Consider the following 21271-nt stretch of genomic DNA (forward strand, 5'->3'; position numbering starts at 1 on the left):
ATACAGTGCTTGCAGAAACATATACTGTCATTCCCATTTCAGAAACGACGCCTCTCAACTTTTTGGCTTCCGTGCGCTTCGCGGCCGTTCCTGCCTGGTATTTCGTGGGAAAAGTTTCGCACCCGTAGGCGGCGTGAGTCGGTGCATATAAATCGCAGTAAAATCCCTGAGAAGCATCATGAAGTGACACATCTTGTTTTATTCTGTTTGCTTCACTGCATCAACTGTGTCAGTATGAATTTCGTGTGAAAAACTTAGAAGCACACAGGGGTTTAAAGAGCAACATTGCATTTTTCGCACTCTCATCAGCTCTTGGACTTTTTTCCGTGTACCTCTCATACTAAGCATGGCCTTGAGGGGTTCCTTACTTTGTTTGGCAGGATCTGGCGAAAAAAATAGAGTTCACTCGGTGGCTTGTAGGCGTATTGGTGAGTTTGTGACAGCTGGGTTTTTGCTCATCACCATATATCGAAAAAGCCGGCAGTGTGCCACTAAAACCCTTCGCCACTAAAGGAACATGCACACATTAACAAACAACTTCAGAAATAGACAACTATGTCCACCTAATGGAGAACATACCAAGCAAATGGCTAACATTAAATAATGAGCTGCCATCAATGAAGCATTGTCAAAAACAACCGGCCAGCGATTCTCCGGTCATTGTGCTTTTCATCTTTCCATTGTGGCCGGCACATTGCCGGCTGAGGAAGCCAATGGCTTAAGAAATTCACATAGACGATGGCGCCACATTTTTTTCTAAGTATTCGACTGAGAAACTCCTTGGTCGAAGTAGTCCCGAAAAGCTCAAATTTCTTTCTACTGGTAACAAGATGCTTGCATGCGTAGAATGTGGAATGAAACTACTACTTCTTCATGTCTGATACAGTGTTTTTATGCTCCAGCATATTAGTCTCAACCTCTTGCTTCAAAAGTGTTGTGCGATGCTATGCATTGTGCTTGAGACCAGGGCATGAAATTTTCTTATGTGCCTTTACTGGAGAGAGAAATGATTCCAAGTGTGGTAATGGTGGGGAAAAAAAAGTTACTATGCGGCTGCACTACATACAGAGCTGTAGAGAATGCAGAGCAGTGATTTGCCTGTCCTTCAGCGGCAAACTCGTGGAGCGTATGTTGAGGGGCTGGTTGATATGACATTGTTATGTGAACTCGCATTGCGCTTGGGACAAAACGCCATAGTAGAAGTAGACAGGATGAACCCAGCCTGTGAGCATCGCTGAAGGATGCATGGGTGTTGCAGCCTGCTAGTACTCCATGGCAGGAACACACACGTTCATTTGTGATGCAATGGCACCTTCTTCCCTGCTCTGTCTTTCATCGCTGCTCAACGTCATATTACTCTACCATCCGATTGATTTATTATAGTATGCACGGCTATGCTCTGCTCCCCTTTCTTGCACACACTTCCAATTCTTACCCCCTTCCTATAATTGGCTATCAGAGGCTCACTTGTCATAACTCATAAATAGATTTTGTCTCGCTTCTCTTTCTCGCCTCTTTGCTCTGCATGGCTATGCTGTACATGGTTTAGCCTGCATGGTGGCATACATGACTATGTTATGCTTTACCCTCTTCCTCCTAACCCTCGCATCACTTCTCACCTTCTTTTCCTTTGCCCGGCCCCTTATTGTGCATGCTTATGCTGTACATTGTTTTGTGACCGTGACACAAAGCGGCAACATTAAAACTATAGAACACAATGACAGCATGTTCTTTCTCCTCTCCTTTCCCTCTTCATCTTCACATCAGCCTCACTTCCTGTTCCTGCCCTCTTGCTATACATGGCTGTGCTACGTATAACTATGATTTACTTGGCGTCATTGCTGCATTTGTACGCAAGCATGCGACAGGGCTAGCACTGCTTGCACCTCCGCATACTCAATTGTGGTTGCTGCCTCAGCATGCAACAATGGTGTTGCCATCATTACGCCCAGCTACATGAAACGATGACAACACACGACAGATAACAACAGCCCTGGCCCCTAAAGTGCTTTCCAGTTCAAAATGTGAAATGATGCTTGTGATTAACGTGTGTTGCATCTTGGCTTGTTATAGTTCTTGGAAATTCTCAATTGTAAATCGCTCTGAAAAGTTTATCTGTGCTGCTGTTTTTGATATAGTTCATTGGATATAAAAGATATTAACAATGCAGCTATTGTTCATCTATGAAACTCTGGCTCTCATATGAGCACAAATAATACTCCAAGAAAAATGTGGCACTAAATTCATGTTTATTTCAATACAAGAGTAAGGAAATATGAGTATTGTGACACCAAGGGCTGCACCATTTATTCACAAAGATGCAACTGAATACTCTAAGTAAAATTTGTGGAAGTGGATAAAGTCTAATGTGAAACCCTCAATCCACTGCTACATGTGGGCTTTTGCATTGGAGGTCTTTCCTGACTAGGCTGTTCATCTTGGCAATTTCAGAGAAAGTATAGTAGGTCATCTTGATGAACAAGGACATAACACTATGACATTGAACTTATCCATTCAGACACACATGCATGTATACAGAATGTAAGAACTGAAATCGAACTTGGCAAAGAAAAGAATTGGAATATATTACAATACTATAATAGTGCATTATGAATGCACAGGCTGTCATTGATTGTAGACACGAGAAAGCTGCAAACAATCTTTTTGCATATATTTCTTGCACTACTGCTTTTCTTCACCCTTGCTGTGCATTCTGCTTATAATCATGGTGCAGACGCCAAACCAAGAATATTTATAGCCATTTTGTTAAAATAAGAAAAACCAATGTCCCCTCCCCTTTAGTACACATGCACATTGCCTTTTGCAAGGATTTCAGGTTTGCTGTATTAAATTAACATTTTCACAGTCCTAAACTTAAGTATATTGCATAGATGTGGGTTAATACAGTTGGGGCAATGGATCTCTAGCACTTTTATCATTCTCGGGGATATCCTTTCATTACAAAAAAGCGGGCTGTAAAAGCGGGAAAGTGCACATGGTAATGTCTGGCTGCAGTTCAAAGCATTGTGTTCTTGTGCCTGATGCCAGCGTACTTGCAACCCAAGGCCAAATATTTGTATCCTAGTTAAAGCTGGAACAAATGTTTAAAGCGTAAATTTCATAACACGTGACTCACTATTTTGTAGCATACTGTTGCCAGATGACCTTAACCCAAATCTGTGAAAAGTGATGTTTTAGTGGTGGTCTGATCAACAGTAAAAGACAAAATCTGGTTAAAAGCAGCTGTGAGAAACATGTGGTTTTGTCATCCCAGTAATGAGCTCAAGCATCCGTTCATTCAAATTTACTTGTATGAAGTGATATTGTATTGTTCTCTATGAATGCTGCAATTACGAGCCTTGATGACAGAACCGACATTAGCTCTTGTTGGTTCTGTGCTTTTTAAAAGAAAACCTGTCATTGTTCTACAGTATTTTTCTAGTAGAACTTTCCTTCTACTGATGTCTGCACTTAGCTGGTGTGGCGGAGCTGTTTTCCAGTTACAGAGAACACTGGTTACGGTGAAGATGAGCAGTGCGATGCACAGAAGTGCATAAATACAGGCACTGAAAGACTGAGGAAGCAAAAGAGTGAAGAACATGAATGCTGAATAAGGAAGCGAGGTTTTGGTTCCTCAGTCAGTCCTCGCCTTTACGTACTTCCATACTTGTTTCGCACAGATCATATAAACCGACGCGTCCACATCGTCATTCTTATTTAGAACTCTGAACGATTGTGGTCAGCCAGACATCCTACAACCACTATGTTTCACTTCACTCTCCTCCAACATGTTGCATGAGTGCCACGAGAGCGTGGCAACGTGGCGACACAGTCGGGTCAAACAGCCGAACTATGTGCGCCTCCGCCACTGTTGGCCACTGTTCGAGCAAAAACACTAGTCTGTCCAGGAGCAAAAGCGCTTCGATGCAGCCGGCCCAAGCAATGCGCAGACGGTGGAATGCCAACAGCTGGCGTCTCTGCTCACCCCCGTATTCGTGCTCCAGGTGCTGCGCTTGCAACCGAAGTGCGAACTCGTCGACGACATCCCGACCAAGCTTCCGCAGAGCTTTCCTTGCGTAATCGGCAAACACTCCAGTCACTGCTAGGCGACCCACTCGCTTCCCGGAGTCTCGTTCCTCGTCTGTCAGCATGAGCTGGAGCAGAGCCCGCCAGAAGAGCGTGTTGCCAGTCTCTTGGCGGCGGTCGGCGCACTGGGCAGCGAGCATGCGCGCATTACGACCGGGGTCTTGACAACCTCGAGCCCCGAGTTCCCGGGACATCGGGAAGCCACGTTCCAGCAGGTGATAGCAGCAGCCAACCATGCACAGCCCTCGCACCCGGGGTACTCCGCGCACGGCTAGTCGCAGGGCGCTGGGTCCCAGCTCGCCGCACGTGTGGAGACCGCACACCAGGAGTTGCTCCTCCTCGTTTCCGCCCAGGGCAGCTTCCACGTTGAACCTGTCGTCCACCCTGGCCGTGAGCGTCCGCAGACGTTCGACACCTTCGCCCTGCAGCATCTTGGCGGCTCGCTCGAGGGCGCTGCGGTTTCTCGCTTCCGAACTGTCCACGGCGAGGACTCTGAGCGCGTGCGGTGGCCCGCACATCCGCGCGGCCAGGTATCCCTTGCCGCTGCCTAGGTCCAGTAGTTGGCGGACTCCCAGGCGGTGTGCAAGCGAGGCCACCAGCTCGGCCATGGCGTCCACCTCGTGCTCCTTCTTGGGACTCATGCCGCGCCCAGCGAAGCTGTTTATGCCGCTCTCGCCATAGGCCGCAGGGTGGGCGAGACGGTCTCCGCTGCTGAGAGCCCCGAGCGCGGACAGAGTGTGACGCTCCAATTGGAGCGCCAAGGCCTGTAGCGCTGGCACGCGACCGGCCCTGCACGTGGTAGATATAGACGCTCTATAAAGGGAACGAGTGAAAGGGGTTTTTTTTTTTTTTCAACACCGCATATGAGGGGTATTTTTGCCACACAATTGTAATCGCCTTTCTGGCTTGCTTTCCTTTCCGGGGAGTGCCGCAACCGCGACGATAACGCAAGGAACTGGAAGTGGCAGGAATACTCCCCCAAATACTCGATTCTAAACATTTTCAGTGTTTCTTGGCGTCATTGCCGCAAACGGCACGAACATGCGCGTTATCATCGTGACAGCATTCTCGGCCAGCGCCGAGTTATCAAGAAAGGAAATGCAAGCAAGCCCAGGTGACGATTACTGTTGCGGGACAAGAGGTCGCCCGTTTTACTCGTTCTTTTCTTGGAGTGGTGATAGCCGGCGTGCGGTGGCATACGCCCATGTCCTTTGCTATGTCAGTGCACGTTAAAGAACTCTTGATAGTCGAAATTTGCGGAGCCTTCCGGTACAGCGTCTCTCGTAGTCATAGTTATTTTGGGACGTAAAACACCCGATATTATTAGGGAGTTTTAGAATACCGTTTGCAAGCGCTGCGGGCGTCATGCGAGCTTTAGAATAGCGTCTGCCCTGCCGCACCGCAACGCACGATCAGAGCGACACCGTAGCCTCGAAACCAGCGCTTGCTGGCCGCGATTGCCGCACACAATTTCGGATTTTCTGCGTGCGGTCCGCGAACGCCGACTCTCGTTACGGCGCATGCGCAGTGGCAGCTACCGCACCGCAAGGGCTCGCGGTGCGCTATTCTAAAACTCCCTATTAATATTATGCAGGCTGAGAAGAAGGCGCCTTTGATGTGGGTCACAGTACTATTTGGATATATTGAGGTGGATGTCTCTCATTCCCGTAGTCGATTACTTTGGCCAAATTGACATGCAGTGCACTCAAATCGAAAGTGTACATCTTTATAGGCAACACCCTCCACGCTCGCGTTTCCTTCGACAACTATGCACCTCCTACTATCCGCTCGCGGATGCTACAGAGCGTTGATAATGCAAAGGCAGTTCTTGACTCGGGTGCGCTTCGTAACGAGAGGTAAGACACACGAGGTGGATGACGATTATTGTGCTACAGAGAAGCAACCGAAATACCCCCTGTTATTTTGACATCCCAAGAAGAGTATTTCTGATGTCAAATGGAGCTAAACTTTCCTTCTGCGTACGATACGGTATTCGCAGCGGTGTGCAACTGCTGAGTCTTCGTATTTCGCGCTATTCCTCCGTCATAACATGTGCCCTCAAACAGGTGATGTTTTCGAGATTCGCGTATGCTTGAAGATCCACTACGCTTGCAGGGGATGTAATTTCTTAATATTCAAATTTTAAGGCAACCATGTTTGACCTGATAAGCTTATAATCAACTGCAAATCTAAAGTTAACGGTGCATAACACGAAAACCGAACTTTGCAATGCGCTGCCTTAAAAACGCATTAAAAAGAGAGAGAGAGAGAAAGGACGTTGTACGACGTCCTTTCCGTCCCAGAAACGCGTGCATCGCCTAAGAAATGCCTAAGTGGTATCAAGAATTTTCGACATTGTAAGATAAAATTTAAAAACGTGAACGCGTTCGCAGACCTCGGCCAAATCTCGCTGCCTACCTCACACATTCAAGGTTCATGAACTGCTCAGTTCCCAGGGACAAGAGTTCTTCTTCAGTCAAGCTGAGCAGGTCTCTGCCGACATCGGCGTCCACGAGTCGCTCCCAGTGTTGTTTTGTGTAGAAGTCCACCATGTGGGCATTGATGAACGACTTGTTTGCCTCCGTGAAATCGGCCACTCTGCTTAATGCGCGCCGCAATTCATTCATTCGCGAGCTCGACGACATCGCGATGCACTGTCGTTTAATCCGGAATTTCAAACGTCGGCTGGCGCACTAGGCTTCCTTGATAATAAACAACCAGACATTTCGTCTGTTAATAGGTTACCAAAGGAAACGAATTATGCAAACCACCGGCATTCACCAACCCAGTCGGCGCATCGCACTCCATACACAAATCGTCCGCGTCGTTTGGTTTCTATAGTGGCTAAAAAGTTAGTGGCACTAACACTTACTCGCTTCTGTAAACGTCAATTCTCAGCCAATGCCTCCTCTAAAAAGATGCCTTCGACTTGAGCCAAAAAGCTGGTTCCCGGTTCTCTCCTGTTCTCTTTCCTCTGCTGCCCAAACAGTGTCGGCGTCGAGCGCCGACACGAGATTAAAGCAATATTTATTGACGTCTCGGAGGCAAAACAATTGTGTCTTTGTGAAGGCGTCACTTCCGAATCGAGCAATAGTAATAGTGTTGGTTGCGAGCGCTCCTTGCAAAGAAAACGTTGAACTATGAGGAACCTCCTGTCCCATGGGAAAGTGTGCGATGTCGCAGGCATCTTTTTAAAGGAGGCGTTGTTTCAGCAGGAACGCTGCCACCGACAGTGTTACAAAAAATAAAAGTTGAAAACTAAATAATATTTACACAAAAACACACAAGTGCGTTTTAAAATAGCATTTAACGTATAAATATTACACTTAAGAAACAATATTGTAAAAACATCACAATCGATTGTTGCACTCTTGTGATAAAAAGTGTAACTTGAAAAATTTACGAGTTTAGTGCCATCTAGCAATGATACAATAAAGCTTCATTATACACACGTGCGAACGGTTTATGTACACTTTGATTTTAGCCGTGAGGTGACAGGCAAAGCGCTTGTTTACGTTGTTTCACCATGCGTTCTCGTTTGTTGTCGAACTTTTAGGTTGTCTCACTAAGAGTTGTCTCAATTTTTAAGGTGTTCAGCAAGTGGTTGTTCTCTCCATGGGAGAGAGCGGTGTTTACAGTGCGTGTGCTCCTTGTGGTGGTGCGTCCGCGCGTTCTGTGCTGCTGCCCGCGGTAATTTTTCGCTGGGCTTTCACCCGTGGCGTTTCGCTCACGGTGCGGGGATGCGTCTTCTCCCTGCTTGACCGGCGGCTGCCCGGCCGTGGAGAAGAACACTGGAGGGGACGACCTGCCGCCGTCCGGTAAGGGACCCTTCCCCCAATTTTAGCGCGCTCGCCAGCGGCTAGTGGTCGGGTGATTTTCGCCTTGCCAGGAAACCGGATCTTCCATCGTTGCTCTTGAACGCACTCCCCTCGATCCTGTCGCGTTGGCAGTTCGTCTGGCCCACTGTGCAGTGCGTTCCGTCGTCCCCACTGCGCACCGCGAAAACCAGCACTGGCAGCGCGACCTTCGAAAGAAAAAAAAAATGCAATAAATAAGTGCGGCGGGCAGATTGGTAAATTACCGGCTTGCTAGCTAGTACACGACCTCAACGCGCAGTTGGCGCACGTCCCCGTCGCTGATCAAGCTTTTATTTTATGTCTTCTTAGTAATCACGAGCCACGCTACGCGCACGTTAATTCTCGGTGTCGTCGTACCACTGCACGATTCGCGGACACGATAGATCGAGCGCACTCCGAGGAAAACACAGGCGGACCGAGCGCGCGGTGCAATCTTCGTTGCGGCGATTTCCCCGCAGTCGTATCGGCGGCTGCCCAGTTTAGGTCTTCGTTTCCTTCGAGGCAATCGCGCCTTCATTTCCAAGCGGACGAAAACTTTCATTCGACGCATGCCCGCTGGTTCTCGCCGTGACCTCCGTCGCTGACACACGCCAGCGCCCCAGAAGCGGGCCGCGTGTCGGACGGACAAAAAACAGCTGGTAAAACCGGACCTTGGCGCCGAGCTTTCTTTCAGCGTTCGTTCACATCTGCCGCGATATGTTTCAAGCTTGCAAGCTGAGGTATGTGCATTCATTTTGTTGTTATTCCTCTCCTAAACCGCTGCCGCCTGGTCTTTGACATACATCCAGTGAATGTATGGCAGGGGACGTTACATTTATTTTTTAAGTGCTGCAAAGATCGTGCTGCCGTCCTGCTATGTTAATTCTTGCACAGCTTCTCTGTCAGCGGTGCGAGTTCGGTGTAGCGAGTATGGCCCGCGAAACAAGACGGGTGTGTCAGGGAAAGAAAAACAAAAAAAAAAAGTTAACGGCAATGCAGAAATAAAAATGTCCAGCCGCTGCCTGCGGTTTTACCAGTTTCGCGGACACACGCCCGCCTCTTGTCCTTGAGTAGTCGTTTAGTTTTTTTGTTTTTCTCGTTGCGCAAAACTGCGCGGACGCAATTCGCCGCCGTAATTGTCATGCTCACTGTTTCGTGGTTTCTTTCTTTCTCTGTTTTGTTTTTATCCGCGCGCGCAACTTGACCGGAAGTCTCGTTGCCCGAGGTGCCCACCCTCGTTTCGTAACGCGGCGCAGCTGAAAAAGGAGAGCGGAGGCGACTCTGAACTTCGGAATTATTCGGTCTACAAAGCGAGCAAGGTTTCGGGGTTGGCCTGCGAAACCAGCCTCGCCCTCGTCCCGGTCACTCGGCTAGCTGTCCAGTGGCGTGCGGATGCCGAATCGCGTGACAAGGAACGCGCGCAGCTGCCTTCGTTCTCAGGATGCGCGCGGGGCGTCCAGCTAGAATTTCTCGGCCCCCACTTCGAACTAGCCGCTCGCGCGCTGACCACCGTGCCTGTGTCTACATATGCGGCAAAACGCGCCATCTGTAGCGCATTGCTGGGCGCGCTATTTTCGGTATGTCATATTTCGTCGCAATCTCTCGCACCACGTTTTTGAGCTGTCGTGTGAACGGCGCGCGCAGACTAAGAATGACTGGCAGCGCGAGAAAGAGTGCGGCCGCGTAGCATTCACGCCTGTCTTCAAGGATGACACTTAAAGAGGATCACGGGCTGTGCTTCATTTGATTTGCACGTAGCGGTAAGACGAGGCCGTGGACTTGTCATACGCTGCTTGGATGTCCTGAAAATTTTACAAAATTGCTCCCTTTGTTCTCAGTATGTAAGGACAGGGAGGCGATTCACTCGTAGATATGTGCGTGGTAAACAGGGCAATGAACCTTGAATAGAGAAAAAAATATATGTGCTCTGTGCCTAATCTGCAAACGAAAAACTAGAGGCAATGATTATGTATTCTCTTACTTGCTCACTTGTTTCTCACGGCTACCAAATACGTACCCATTAGTCACATGCCAACTTTGGTTCTACTAAAATGTCAATCAGCATTCGTCCTTGCGTTCCACCACCATCTGCACCCGCAATTGTGTTTGACGTGTATGCATATTAAATGTACCTGTGAAATACCTGCATCTCATGAAAGCAAAAACTGACGCTTACCTGTTCGTAGCTCAGAGCTACTAGGAAATGCACATGGACTTTAAAACAACAACAAAAAAGCTTGCTCAATGAAAAATGAGTCTATCTCAGTTTTCCCTGTTATAAACTTTCATTGCACCATGCTGAATCTGGCCGACTGATTTGCAATATCTTAGCCTCCTTTACCCTCTCATGGCGACAAAAAGTGGGCAATGAATTCAAAAGCATATGAGACTTAATTGTGCAAGTTTATTTGTTTATAAATGGTGCAATCTTTCATATGAAAGATCATGGCAGGGTGGGGAAAGCGTTTGAGAACAAGCACATGCATTAGGACCACAGTGTAAGAATATGCAGGTGTTGGCACTCTCCTCACCATGCATTGAAAAGTGCAATGCCAGCGTGTCTAGGTAATGTTCCGGTCGTTATCAGTTATCTCACAGCTTCATTGGTGCCTTCTTAAATGGCACCACGACGAGCGGGGTTAACCGTCTCGACAACATGCTCGGTAGGAACGCACATGCTGCTGATTCTGGGGCTTTTTGTTGGCATGTGTGACAGCGCTATTTTGAAGCCAGTTTTTTTTTTTTTTTTTTGCATATGTTGTATGGTATTCTATCGACGAAGGTGACATCGAATCGCTGAAAGGCTCCCGAAATTGGTAGAACGTGTTTTGTACCGAACTGCTGTTCTGGCTATCCAACTTGTGCGGAGCGTGTGCCTCTTTTCAAAGTGTCGTCTGACCGTAATGTCTGACGCTGATCGTTGACAAAAATATGTGAATTCGCATCGTAACATCTAGCCATGAACAACCGCATTGCTTTAGTGTGCTGTATATGAAATATTTGCGCACTTCAAACATTTTTTTATATCGTGTTCACATGGAACAAGCGCAACTATGCTTCAACGATTGCCTGTGTAAATGTAAGCTGCAATACACGTGAAATGCGTTGCTGGTGCAGTAGCGATTCTCTTTTAATAGAGGGGTAATAATTATTACTGGGGGTTTACGCTTCAAAACCACGATTAGATTACAAGAGATGCTGTAGTGGAGGGCTCCTGTCAAATTTTACCATCCGGGACTGTTAAACATGCACCTACATCTAAGCTCGTGGAAGTTCCTTAACGATGCCTGGTAGTAGGCAGACAGCTGGTACAGATGGAAATACTCGAACAGATCAGCGTCTCCAGCTCGTGCACACCGCTCGCGCTTCGCACCAAGAGATGGTCCCACTGGTGATTGTCTAGCTAATTCACCACTACACTTGCTTTTTTTCCCCACGGGGAAGTATTTTGAGTGTGTGATAGCATGCTGGCTAACGTTTCTTTTTTCTTAGCATCAAGGAATGTCGGGAACAAACAAAAATGCTAGTGTGTGCGAGCACACTTTTGCTTTGAGAACTCCCCGATCATCTGTGCAAACGACGTTCACACCCTGCACAATGCATTTTCCTGTTAATGAATCTATACACCTGGTAAATATTTATCTTTTTATCTTAAATAACAACTTTCCTTCACACTTTAAGTGTTGGTCACACCTCTTAGAATGAAAACGTTAGAGGAATTTCACTGCGCCAGCACTGGTTCGCTGGTACGTTGGCCGTGGGGCCATCTGACGGCTCACAGCTTAGCGTGCTCGCGAGGCCGAACATTATCTGGCCGCTTAAGCGCGGTCAGTGTCAACACTTGATTATTCTTACACCATGATTAGGACAAGCAATCAAGATACAATGAATAAATAAATACAATGTAATGAACAAGACCAAGCTTCAAAAATGCTCATTTCAATAAATTTTCAGAGTAACACAATAATTACAATAAAGCAAATAATACAATACAATAACTATCATTAGTTAAGCTAGGCTGCTTTCAAGCAATGACATCGTGTTAGGTAATATGACATCATTTGCTAGGTTACTCCATTCATGAATAGTTGTAGGGAAGAATGAATTCTTGTAGCAGTGAATCTGGGAAATTAAAAGATTTTACAGTGTAGCTAAACAAAATAGGAAATGACGGGATGCATTCAGAGCATGGCCCCGCCGCGGTAGTCTAGTGGCTAAGGTACTCGGCTGCTGACCCGCAGGGCGCGGGTTCGAACCCCGGCTGCGGCGGCTGCATTTCCGATGGAGGCGGAAATGTTGTAGGCCCGTGTGCTCAGATTTGGGTGCACGTTAAAGAACCCCAGGTGGTCTAAATATCCGGAACCTTCCACTACGGCGTCTCTCATAATCATATAGTGGTTTTGGGACGTTAAACCCCACATATCAATCAAATCAATCATGTTGGGGAGCCTACTCTCATGAAAAGGAAATCTATTGAAGAATAAAGATGGGCTGGAGCATTTACGGCAGGCACTTCTTGGATCATCACAGGCAGTCAGCTGTGTGCCTAAAAGCAGAAAATGGGCAAGAGTTGTGCGTTGAAAGTTCTAATATTTGGGGCAAGAAGCTTGGAGGATGGCAAAGGATCTTGAGAAGATAAAAATCAAGTCATATGTGAAGGAACAAAAGATGATAGGCATAACATTTACGGACATGATGAGAGCAGGGGATTGGAGAACAATCAGGAGTAGCTAAGATTTAGGAGCAGTTGGAGCACTTAACATGAAGAACAGATGAGCGATGTTCATTTAGAGCGACTGAATGGATATGAAGATATGGACAATTCAGATGACGGCAGAGAGCTACATGGAATAACAAAATCAAGAAGTTTGCAGGCATAAATTGGAACCAGCCTGCACAAGGTGTGGTAAACTGGTGGTCATTGGGAGAGGCCTTCATCCTGCAGTGGACACAAAATAGGCTGAAAACGGCAACAGGTCACAGCTGTTTATAAGAGAGGTATACAATTCATTATTGTTAAGTTGAGTGAAGACAAGGGTCACTGTAAAAATAGCAACTAGCCAATACTTAACAATATCATTTGGCAACCAGTGTGGGTAGTGTGCAAGTAAATATGGTAATAAGAGCAGCTACATGGGCTAGTTGATGTCGCGTCTTGGGTAATCGTGCTTTTTGTCGTACAGGAACGGAGTAAACACGCCACAAACACAGAGAACACACTGTGTTTGCTGTGTGTTCAATCCGTCCCTGTTCGATAAAAAGTGCGACTACCCAAAATGACTACGGTGGACATGAGCACTCAGTGTTTAGCCTTCAAAGATTGTTGGGATTGGGGAAGGTGGGCAATTAGGAGAGGGTGACTAGCATCTGGAACCGGCTTACTTTTGTTGTCGCCACCAAGTGGAGAGGAATGGCAAGAGCTTCCAAAGAGAAACAGCAGTGGCATCAGTTGTCAAGTGGGGGCTTATGCCAAGATGTTGCCTTTCTCCCCTTTTTCGCATTTGCAGCTTTAAGGTGTGCTCTCAGGTTCAAGAAAAAACTTTTCTGTGGTGTTTCGGCACAGGAACATTTTATGCGCTCTCGCTTCTGTATGTGGACTGCCTTTACTGTGTAAAATGGCGTAGAATGCATGCACATAGCAACATGCGACACTCATATGACAAATGAGAAGGCTGAGGGCAAACTTGGGAAGTAAAAACAGCGCAAAAATATAGACAAGGTCAGCGCGGTGTCGTCTCTTCCTCTGTCCTTGTCTATATTTTTGCGCTGTTTTTACTTCCCAAGTATGAATCACCAACTAGCCCAACTTTCACTATTAATGCAATTTATTTCTTGTGCATCGGGCTCTTCTCTCTATCCCTACGTTCTATCAGCGCGGTGTCGTCTCTTCCTTTGTCCTTGTCTATATTTAGCGCTGTTTTTTTTTCACAAGTATGAACCACCAACTAGCCGAACTTTCGTTATTACTGAGGGCGAATTCATGTGTTTGAAAGAATGAGCACTGAGTATGAAAACAAGGAACATGACAAGATGTCAATGGGGTACATAGTATCGCAATCTAAGAAAACCCAGATAGGAGAAAAGAAGTAGGAGAGAGCAGTAAGGTCGAGCACTACACGATGTGCTTGCTTTTCTAACTTCTATACTACTTTGTTCTTGATTTTTTTTGTGCTTTTTAATCAATTTGCTTTTGTATTACTCTGTACTTGCCTTTATGTGCTCCTCGGTACTTTCATTTTTGCACAACTTTGCACTTGTCATTGTATATTACTGTGTTCTTGTCTTTTTACGCTACTTCATGCTTCTGTTCTTGTACAACATGGCACTTGCCTTTGTGTACTATATCGTTCTTGTGTTTCTGCACTACTTTGTACTTGTATTTACTGCTTTATTTTTTTTTATATTCTTGAACATATATGAACTTGCCCCACAACTTACTTCATAAAGGAAAGCAGTCTACACAGCTGTCAAGGCTTGGTTTTGCAGGCAATGGAGTTGCCGGTGCTGAACGTCGCTGGGGAGGTGACCTTCCTCATGCAGGCCGGGGTAGTTCGCGACACGGTCACTATCGACGCCACCGAGATGAACCTCAAGTCACTCAAGGACACTGCGTGCAACTTTGTCCACAAGAGGGTACGTGTTTTTGTCCGGACACTTTCTTCCCGCATTTTCCCGAGTCACTCAATCGAGTCACTCAAGCGGTGATTTGGTAGACCGAATGCAAGCACATGTTACTGCTTCATAATTTTTCTATGTACTCAGTGTGCACTATGTAATATTTTTTTGTTTATTCACAAATTGTGGCTTCGTATTAACACAATATTCTGATGGGCTGATTGGTATGCATTGGCTGCTTTGGAGTGCGTATGTTTACAGACAACAGGTGAATCAATGGCACTCTTTTTCATTACTATTATTTGTGATTTAATGTTATCGGTTTTTTTCATCGATATTTTGTCTTGGAAAGACACACCCACAATTGAGGACAGTGAGCTTCCTGGTTAAGGCAGCTTTTTGAGGTTGCAGCACTACAGTTTCAGTTGGCTGAAAGGCTAGGAGATTTGCAGAGGAAAAGAAAATAAGAGGTTTTTGGTAGGGAACTTCCAATAAAACCACAGGGCAAAGTGCTGGAACACTGAATGTAGTGAATAAATGGTGCCAAAATCTGCTGATATTTGAAGAGGGTGTCTATGCATTGAAGAATTGGGTAGCAGGGTAAGGAAGAGGAAGACAGACCGAAGTACATCGCATGCTGTCACATATGTCTTCTTGACGGCTTGCTTGTGCAGGGTCTGCTGACGTGCCAGTAATGTCTTTTTCATCAAGTCAATGCTAGAACTCAATTTGATAACTTAAACTTGCTTAGATAAGTACATACTAATGATTTTTATGTTATTGCTGCTAATGTGAAGGCTGCTGTGAATTTCTCAAACAGGCGTTTTATATTGATTCCTGTTCTTGTGTAGTTAATATTGTAAAATTGCAACCTAATTGGCTAAAGTGCTAAACATTTGTGCACTGTGAATGACAAAATGCATGGGCTTTCATGTTCATTTGATACATCATTGTGGCTGCAGGCTTAATTAACTGACTACTGTAAACATATGAGAGATAAGCAGAATTGACAAGTGGACTCTCCTTAGTTATCTCATAGCTGCTGTCATTAAGATTACATATAAATTAGATTTCTTGCTTGTTTAAAAGTGTTAGACACACATGAGTATGCATTCTGTCTTGATGTATGAATATGTTGTCATGCATCATTATTTGCTGCATGCCTCAGTTAATCTCACCCAGATTGTTGTTTCCTAATTGTAATTTGTCTTTAGATGTGCTATAGTCAGGGTGTCAGAACAAAATGTCTGTTGTTGCATTTCGGCTTTAGTTTCATTCCATTGCAGAAAGTTTCGTAAGAGTTCATAACGATATAAACATTAGATTTTTTGTAAAATTTTTTGCACTCCTCTTGAACGGGCACTAAAGTCAAATAACAATTTATGTCAAAGTGAAAGCTCAATGTATGACGTCTAAAACAATATTGTTAGCAGCAGTGCCCTACTTACCGAGAAGTTAAGGTGGAAAGGATTGTTTAGAAAAGGCTATGTAAGGCTGTTCTTCTAGCTTTCGCTGAGACTGTGCTGCGCATTCCACGTAGGCCTGGCTTTTTTTTTTTTTTTCGTTCTAATTGCATACAAAGATACTGCACGCGTAGTATCAGAGGCGGCAATGCAATGAGAGGCAAGGCAAAGGAGCAAAAGGAGGAATAAAGTTTATTGAAAAAAAAAAAAGAATCACAGAAAAGTGGGGCCATTTTTCATCTAAAAATGCAACTGAAGCAGATAAAGTTGTCATAGGTTCTACATGTGACGAATTGTTTCAATGAAGAGCATAGTTTTCATCGATCATTTTGTTTGAAAGTAGTCGTCAACAGTCGCGAAAGGGTTAACAGCTCAATGTAGTGGCACCCATGAGTCTTGCATAAAATCGTTTACAGCAAACAAGGCATGCCTTATCAACTTGCATGTGCATTGTGAAGAAGCTGTTCATTCAGAAATGTAAATAAGCACCACTAATTGGTCTGCTGTCAGGGTCCTTTCCACAGTGGGTGACGGTGGAAGTGCTGCCCACCGTTCCACTTCACCACCCACCTCTCCAGTTCACCGCCAACCGGTTTAGATAGACCACCCACCGCTCCAATTGACGTCATCAAAGTGCACGCTTGGGGAACCGATAACAACTGTGCATGCGCGAAGGTATCAAGTCGTGCCTCCCGCCACCTGGTTATATGAAAACGAATCTGAACAGATGGTCGTGATTCAAACCAATAACTTACATTTGGCCTTGTTGGTACAATATATGCGAAATGATTTAGTGCAGATTTGTCCATACGAGACAAGACATTCACAGTTGTTAACTTTCTGCAAATGATTCATTTGAATCTGTATCACACATAATCATGCATTGTACCAACACTCATGCATTTGCAGATATAGTTTCATTAAGGAAAACAAATGCCAGTGTTATATACAGGGTGCTAACACAATCTTCACCCAGCTTATAAATATAGTTGCCGATTTTATGATTTATGATTAATCTAGTAGTTTTGTCAAGTTGTTTATGGACAATCGAACTCTAATTAAAACAGAAGAAGAATACAACCACACATGCAGCAGTGTGTGGCTATCTTGCCATCGCCACCTTTCCTCACTTTGTTGCGATGTTCCCTGAGCCTGTCATTAAGACATCGCTCTGTTGTCTCTGCGTAAAGTTGGCCACGCGATAAGGGGACCTGCCTTCTTTGCAGTAAACAATGTCCTTCGTCTTGTCCAATCTCGATAAATCTGTGCTAAATTGCTTCAGGTAGGTTGTTTCAAAGATCACAAACTCCGGTGCCAGCACTGGAACACCAAGCATCCTTGCTTTTGTTTTCGATGTGCTTCATAGGCGTCAGAAATGCACAACCAGAAATGAAGTGTCGATGTGCGCCAAGATCAAGAAGTTTTGAAAACTTAAAGTTGTCAAACGTGTTAACATAAACATAACAATAATTAATGAAAGTGACAAAAAACACCCTTGCCCTCAGTGAAGCCTGGATTCACAACCTAAGGATCACATGTCCGATGCTCTAGATATTGAGCTATGGCAGGAGGTGTTTGCCAGTCCACTTTGTTGTGTATTTAGGTGCATGCAATTCTGCATTTATCTGGTGCCATGCTGAAAGGCATACTGAACAAAAATGAAAGGAATATACTGAATAAAATATTGGCTCCTGAAATCCATAGACAACCTTCATGCCAGGCATAAACTACGAGAAAATGGTGAACTTATTGTATTTTCACAAACTTCTGCGTCTAGCGGCCATGCCATGAATAAGAGGAGTTGGCATTTGGTGATGTCACAAAAGCCCAAAGCGGGCCAGCCAGCAGTGCAAGCCGTTGCCCGTGTCCCTCGACTTGCTCATCTCCCCCTATGGTTCCCAGAACCGGTATGAATAGCACCGGTAGCAAATGATAGTCCTGGCTGGGGTAAAGTGTCAGTGGTCTTATGGGAAATGGGTGAGTGGGATGATAGGAGAGATGGAGAGAACGAAGAGGAAGAGAGGAACATGTGCATTCTGCATGTGCCTTGTCGATTACGACGTCATGGCTCGGGTTAATGTACTGCAGCCACACGCTGACAATCCATCAAAAATACAGTCGACTGTTCTAAAATACGGGAAAAGAACTCTGTACATCGGAATGGTCACATCTTCTGAGTAGAATTTCGATGTTTTGCGAGTTTTCCCTATTTTTGTTCAGTATCGCTTTAACGTAAGTCACGAATGTGGAACGCTATTCTCTTTTTGCCAGAAGGCATCACGCATTGCATGATCATTTTTAAGAGCTCACAACAGGCCAATAACCCTCGTCTCATACTACCTGAATGCATCAAATTAGACAGTTGTGATCATTTTGTTCACAATAGGCATGACATGCATTTACAACCAAGACGAATTACATGTCACGACATATTGAGAAACTTTAGTAAGAGGAACATCACTGAAACCACCATTTTTATTTATCTCACAGTGCTGCCGGTCAATATGGCCCAAATACGGACTTGTGATTGGGTCTTGTGATGCACGTTTTGAGATGAATTGCATAACTGACAAAGTGCCCTTGCAGCGGTTTGTATATAAGAATACGCACAGCATATTGTAACTGGAGTGCTACCTACAGTTTGTTTCAGTTTATTTTCCTTAAAGGACTCTCATAAAAACGTAATAAAGAATGCATGTACTAATGTGCATCTGCTTCACTACCATAAGTTCTATGCATACTATGATAGTTCCACTGGGTGAAATTCACTATCTTTTTCTTCTTTTTATTATTTTTTAAAAGGTTCGTAATATTGCATTTGCAGCAGAAGCATCGCGTGCATATCACACTTGCCGCTTGCCTTGCAATTGGGTATTTTCTTGTCAGCAGCTGTCTTGCAGTCTGCGGTGGTAGTAGTGTTGCATGTTCAAGCCGGCTTTGTCTTTGCTTCCTATTGGCCCCACGCACTGGATTGTCCAGCTGCCGGAGCACGGCCTGAACAGGCTGAGTGAGCGGCTGCTCCTGTTCCGGCACGACTACAACAGTGAGAACATTCTGCTGCCCATCAATGCTGCTTCTGATGTGGCCGAGGGCACCCTGGTGGAGATTGTCGTTTCAGGCAAGTAGCTGGCTTGGTGGAGCCACTGTGTGGCTCCACCAAGGAAAGCATTTTACTGCAAAGCTGATATGATGTCACAACAAGGACTTTAGTTGTCCACCGCCACTGGTTTCTGTAAGCGCTATAGCGTGAAATAAAAAAAAAACAGAATAAATAAAAAAGATGTTCAGGATACAATGGATTTGAAGCCGGGCCCTTTGTGTGGCGGCCCAGTATTCTACCACAGAGCCAAGCCAGTGCTTGAATTCCCCTGGAAAGCAGACCCTGTGCAGGCTTCACGGAGGGAAAGGAAAAATGTTAACATGTGTAATAAAGGCAAATTAGCAGCAAATGTGAAAGGATGTGAATTGCATGACAAGTTGGTCGTGGAATGCTTCCAATCTGTTACAACAGGCTCATCCCTTACTCTCCGTCGTCATAAGCCACAGCATCAACACTTACAAGTAGGTGGTGGGTACCACACCTTCCCGAAGATGACAAATAATTGCATAGTGGAAGCTTTCCTGCTTCACAAAAGTTATGATTCATATCTATGGCATAGTGAGTGGCATGCTAGCGTATACCTCCGGTAGCTGCACTAAGAGAGTTTGAAAAAGGCTCTAGAAAGGCTACTCTTCCAGCTTTTGCTCTTCCGATGGTGCTGTGCATAGGCCTGGCATCCTTTTTCTCACTTTCACCTCCATGGCTGTGTTTCTATACTGGTTGTAGACGGCAAAATTGACAGCTAATTGGACGTATGGCTATCTTAAAGTCTCATTCCAATTCTCACGTAGCCATCAATAGACAGCTTGGCCGAGACAGCATGAGACAAAGGAGATGCACATTACTTTGCTGTCCAGACAGGATGGTGGCCTGCCCACAAGTAGGCTATTTCTTTTGCACTTCATGTAAGCTATGTTCAGTTTTTGATAGCTTCAAACACGAGAGAAGTGAGAGAAATAACAATTATTCTTGCTTTTCTTAGCTTTCACTTGTCTAGTGGTTATGGAACTTCGGTGCTCACCTGGAGAATGTGGGGCTGTAACCGGGCTACCGTGGCCTCGTTTTCATGAATGTGAAATGTGTGCTCAATCTCAGATGCTCATTAAAGAACCCCAAGTAGTCTAGTGGCTTTCTGGAGCGCTTCGTTGTGGTGTCTCTTGTAATGGCATTGTGGTTGGGAGGCATAAGACTCCAACAGTTATGATTAGCATTCTCCTCTCAACACAGCCATCGCATGACACGGATGTCGTCTAGACATGTTCCGCTGCAAGTGCGACTGAGGCTCGATGGTGTCATGTAAGCTGTCATGTAAGCTGTCAGTACAGACAGGCCAGAACGGGAACACACACATGACTGCAGGCACAAGCGATGGCTCATTTTCATAGCAGTCGTGCAGTATACGGAAAGCTGACGCATCAGAGAATATCGCATGAGGCATGTATGAATTTGAACAGTGCATACTTTTCTTGGGAGGATCCTACTCTCGTTTATGTGCATTTTCTTGTATGCACATAAAATGGGAAAAATTTGAAGGGCGTAAGTATGAACCCGCTCGTCCGGCTATGCCAGCGTTGATTACTGCACAACTGATTCAAGATATTTAGCCCATTACCTTTTATTAATTTTCCAGTTGTATGAGGAAAGAATAAATTTTTATCAACACTTATAAATTAATGTTTTGCTGGTGCTAAGGGCCAACATCAGAGCATAACAATATTTAGTTAAACTCTCTAAGTGGCCCCTCATAAATGTTTGTGACTCATTAAACTATAGTTGAAAAAAAATTGATTATGGTTTCCAGTGCTATATAATTAACTTCTACATGTCATTTTTCGCTTCATTAATTCTGTAGAGTTTACAGGCCTGGCCAGTTTATTTAGTTTGTCATCATCATTGACCTCATCTCCAACTCGTGGTGCAGTTTTTAAAAAAGAATCTCAGATTGGCCATTTTTGAAGTTATCTCTATTATTTTTAATATACATTAACCTGGCATTTTCATTGACAGTTTTGCATAAGGTCAATGTAAAGTGATTTCAAGTTTCCAATGAGTAATTCCTCATAGCCCACCTCAATTAATTGCTTCAGGTGTGGGGTTTCAGTGTAAAAAGAAATTAAGTTCATCAGCACTTAGCAAGTTTGAAATAAATAAAAAAAGTCACACCTGCTATT

The 21271-nt window shown here is 45.0% G+C and overlaps 2 protein-coding genes across 4 annotated transcripts in view; one reads left to right on the plus strand and one right to left on the minus strand.

Annotated features, from left to right (window-relative positions):
* Window positions 1-2228: 2228 nt before the first annotated feature.
* LOC119163983 (putative methyltransferase-like protein 25) lies at window positions 2229-6940 on the minus strand. The gene is made up of 2 exons (XM_037416076.2): window positions 6505-6940; window positions 2229-4875 (listed from the first exon to the last, which is right to left on the minus strand). The coding sequence occupies exons 1-2, from the start codon at window positions 6729-6731 to the stop codon at window positions 3774-3776; spliced, it is 1329 nt and encodes a 442-aa protein (XP_037271973.2). The 5' UTR covers window positions 6732-6940; the 3' UTR covers window positions 2229-3773.
* Window positions 6941-7681: 741 nt separating this feature from the next.
* Window positions 7682-21271, plus strand: part of LOC119165154 (serine/threonine-protein kinase D1) — a 62802-nt gene continuing 49212 nt past the window's right edge. The window contains exons 1-3 of one of the 3 annotated variants that reach the window (XM_075870817.1): window positions 7682-7904; window positions 14409-14555; window positions 18980-19118. In XM_075870817.1, the coding sequence (XP_075726932.1) occupies window positions 14412-14555; window positions 18980-19118 (283 nt within the window). In that variant the 5' untranslated portion in view covers window positions 7682-7904; window positions 14409-14411. Of the gene's footprint in view, window positions 7905-7933; window positions 8663-14408; window positions 14556-18979; window positions 19119-21271 lie in introns of those variants that run through there. The other 2 variants (XM_075870818.1, XM_075870819.1) reach the window with 2 other exon arrangements.

The sequence above is a fragment of the Rhipicephalus microplus genome, chromosome 8 (genome assembly GCF_043290135.1).
Source record: "Rhipicephalus microplus isolate Deutch F79 chromosome 8, USDA_Rmic, whole genome shotgun sequence".
Taxonomy (NCBI): Eukaryota; Metazoa; Arthropoda; class Arachnida; order Ixodida; family Ixodidae; genus Rhipicephalus; species Rhipicephalus microplus.

Bases quoted from the DNA above. Each gene is read 5' to 3' on its own strand.
- LOC119163983 (XM_037416076.2), bottom strand. From the start codon at position 6,731: ATGTCGTCGAGCTCGCGAATGAATGAATTGCGGCGCGCATTAAGCAGA. The intron at 4,876-6,504 runs GTAGGCAGCGAG...TACCACGTGCAG, and splicing joins ATGAACCTTGAATGTGTGAG to GGCCGGTCGCGTGCCAGCGC.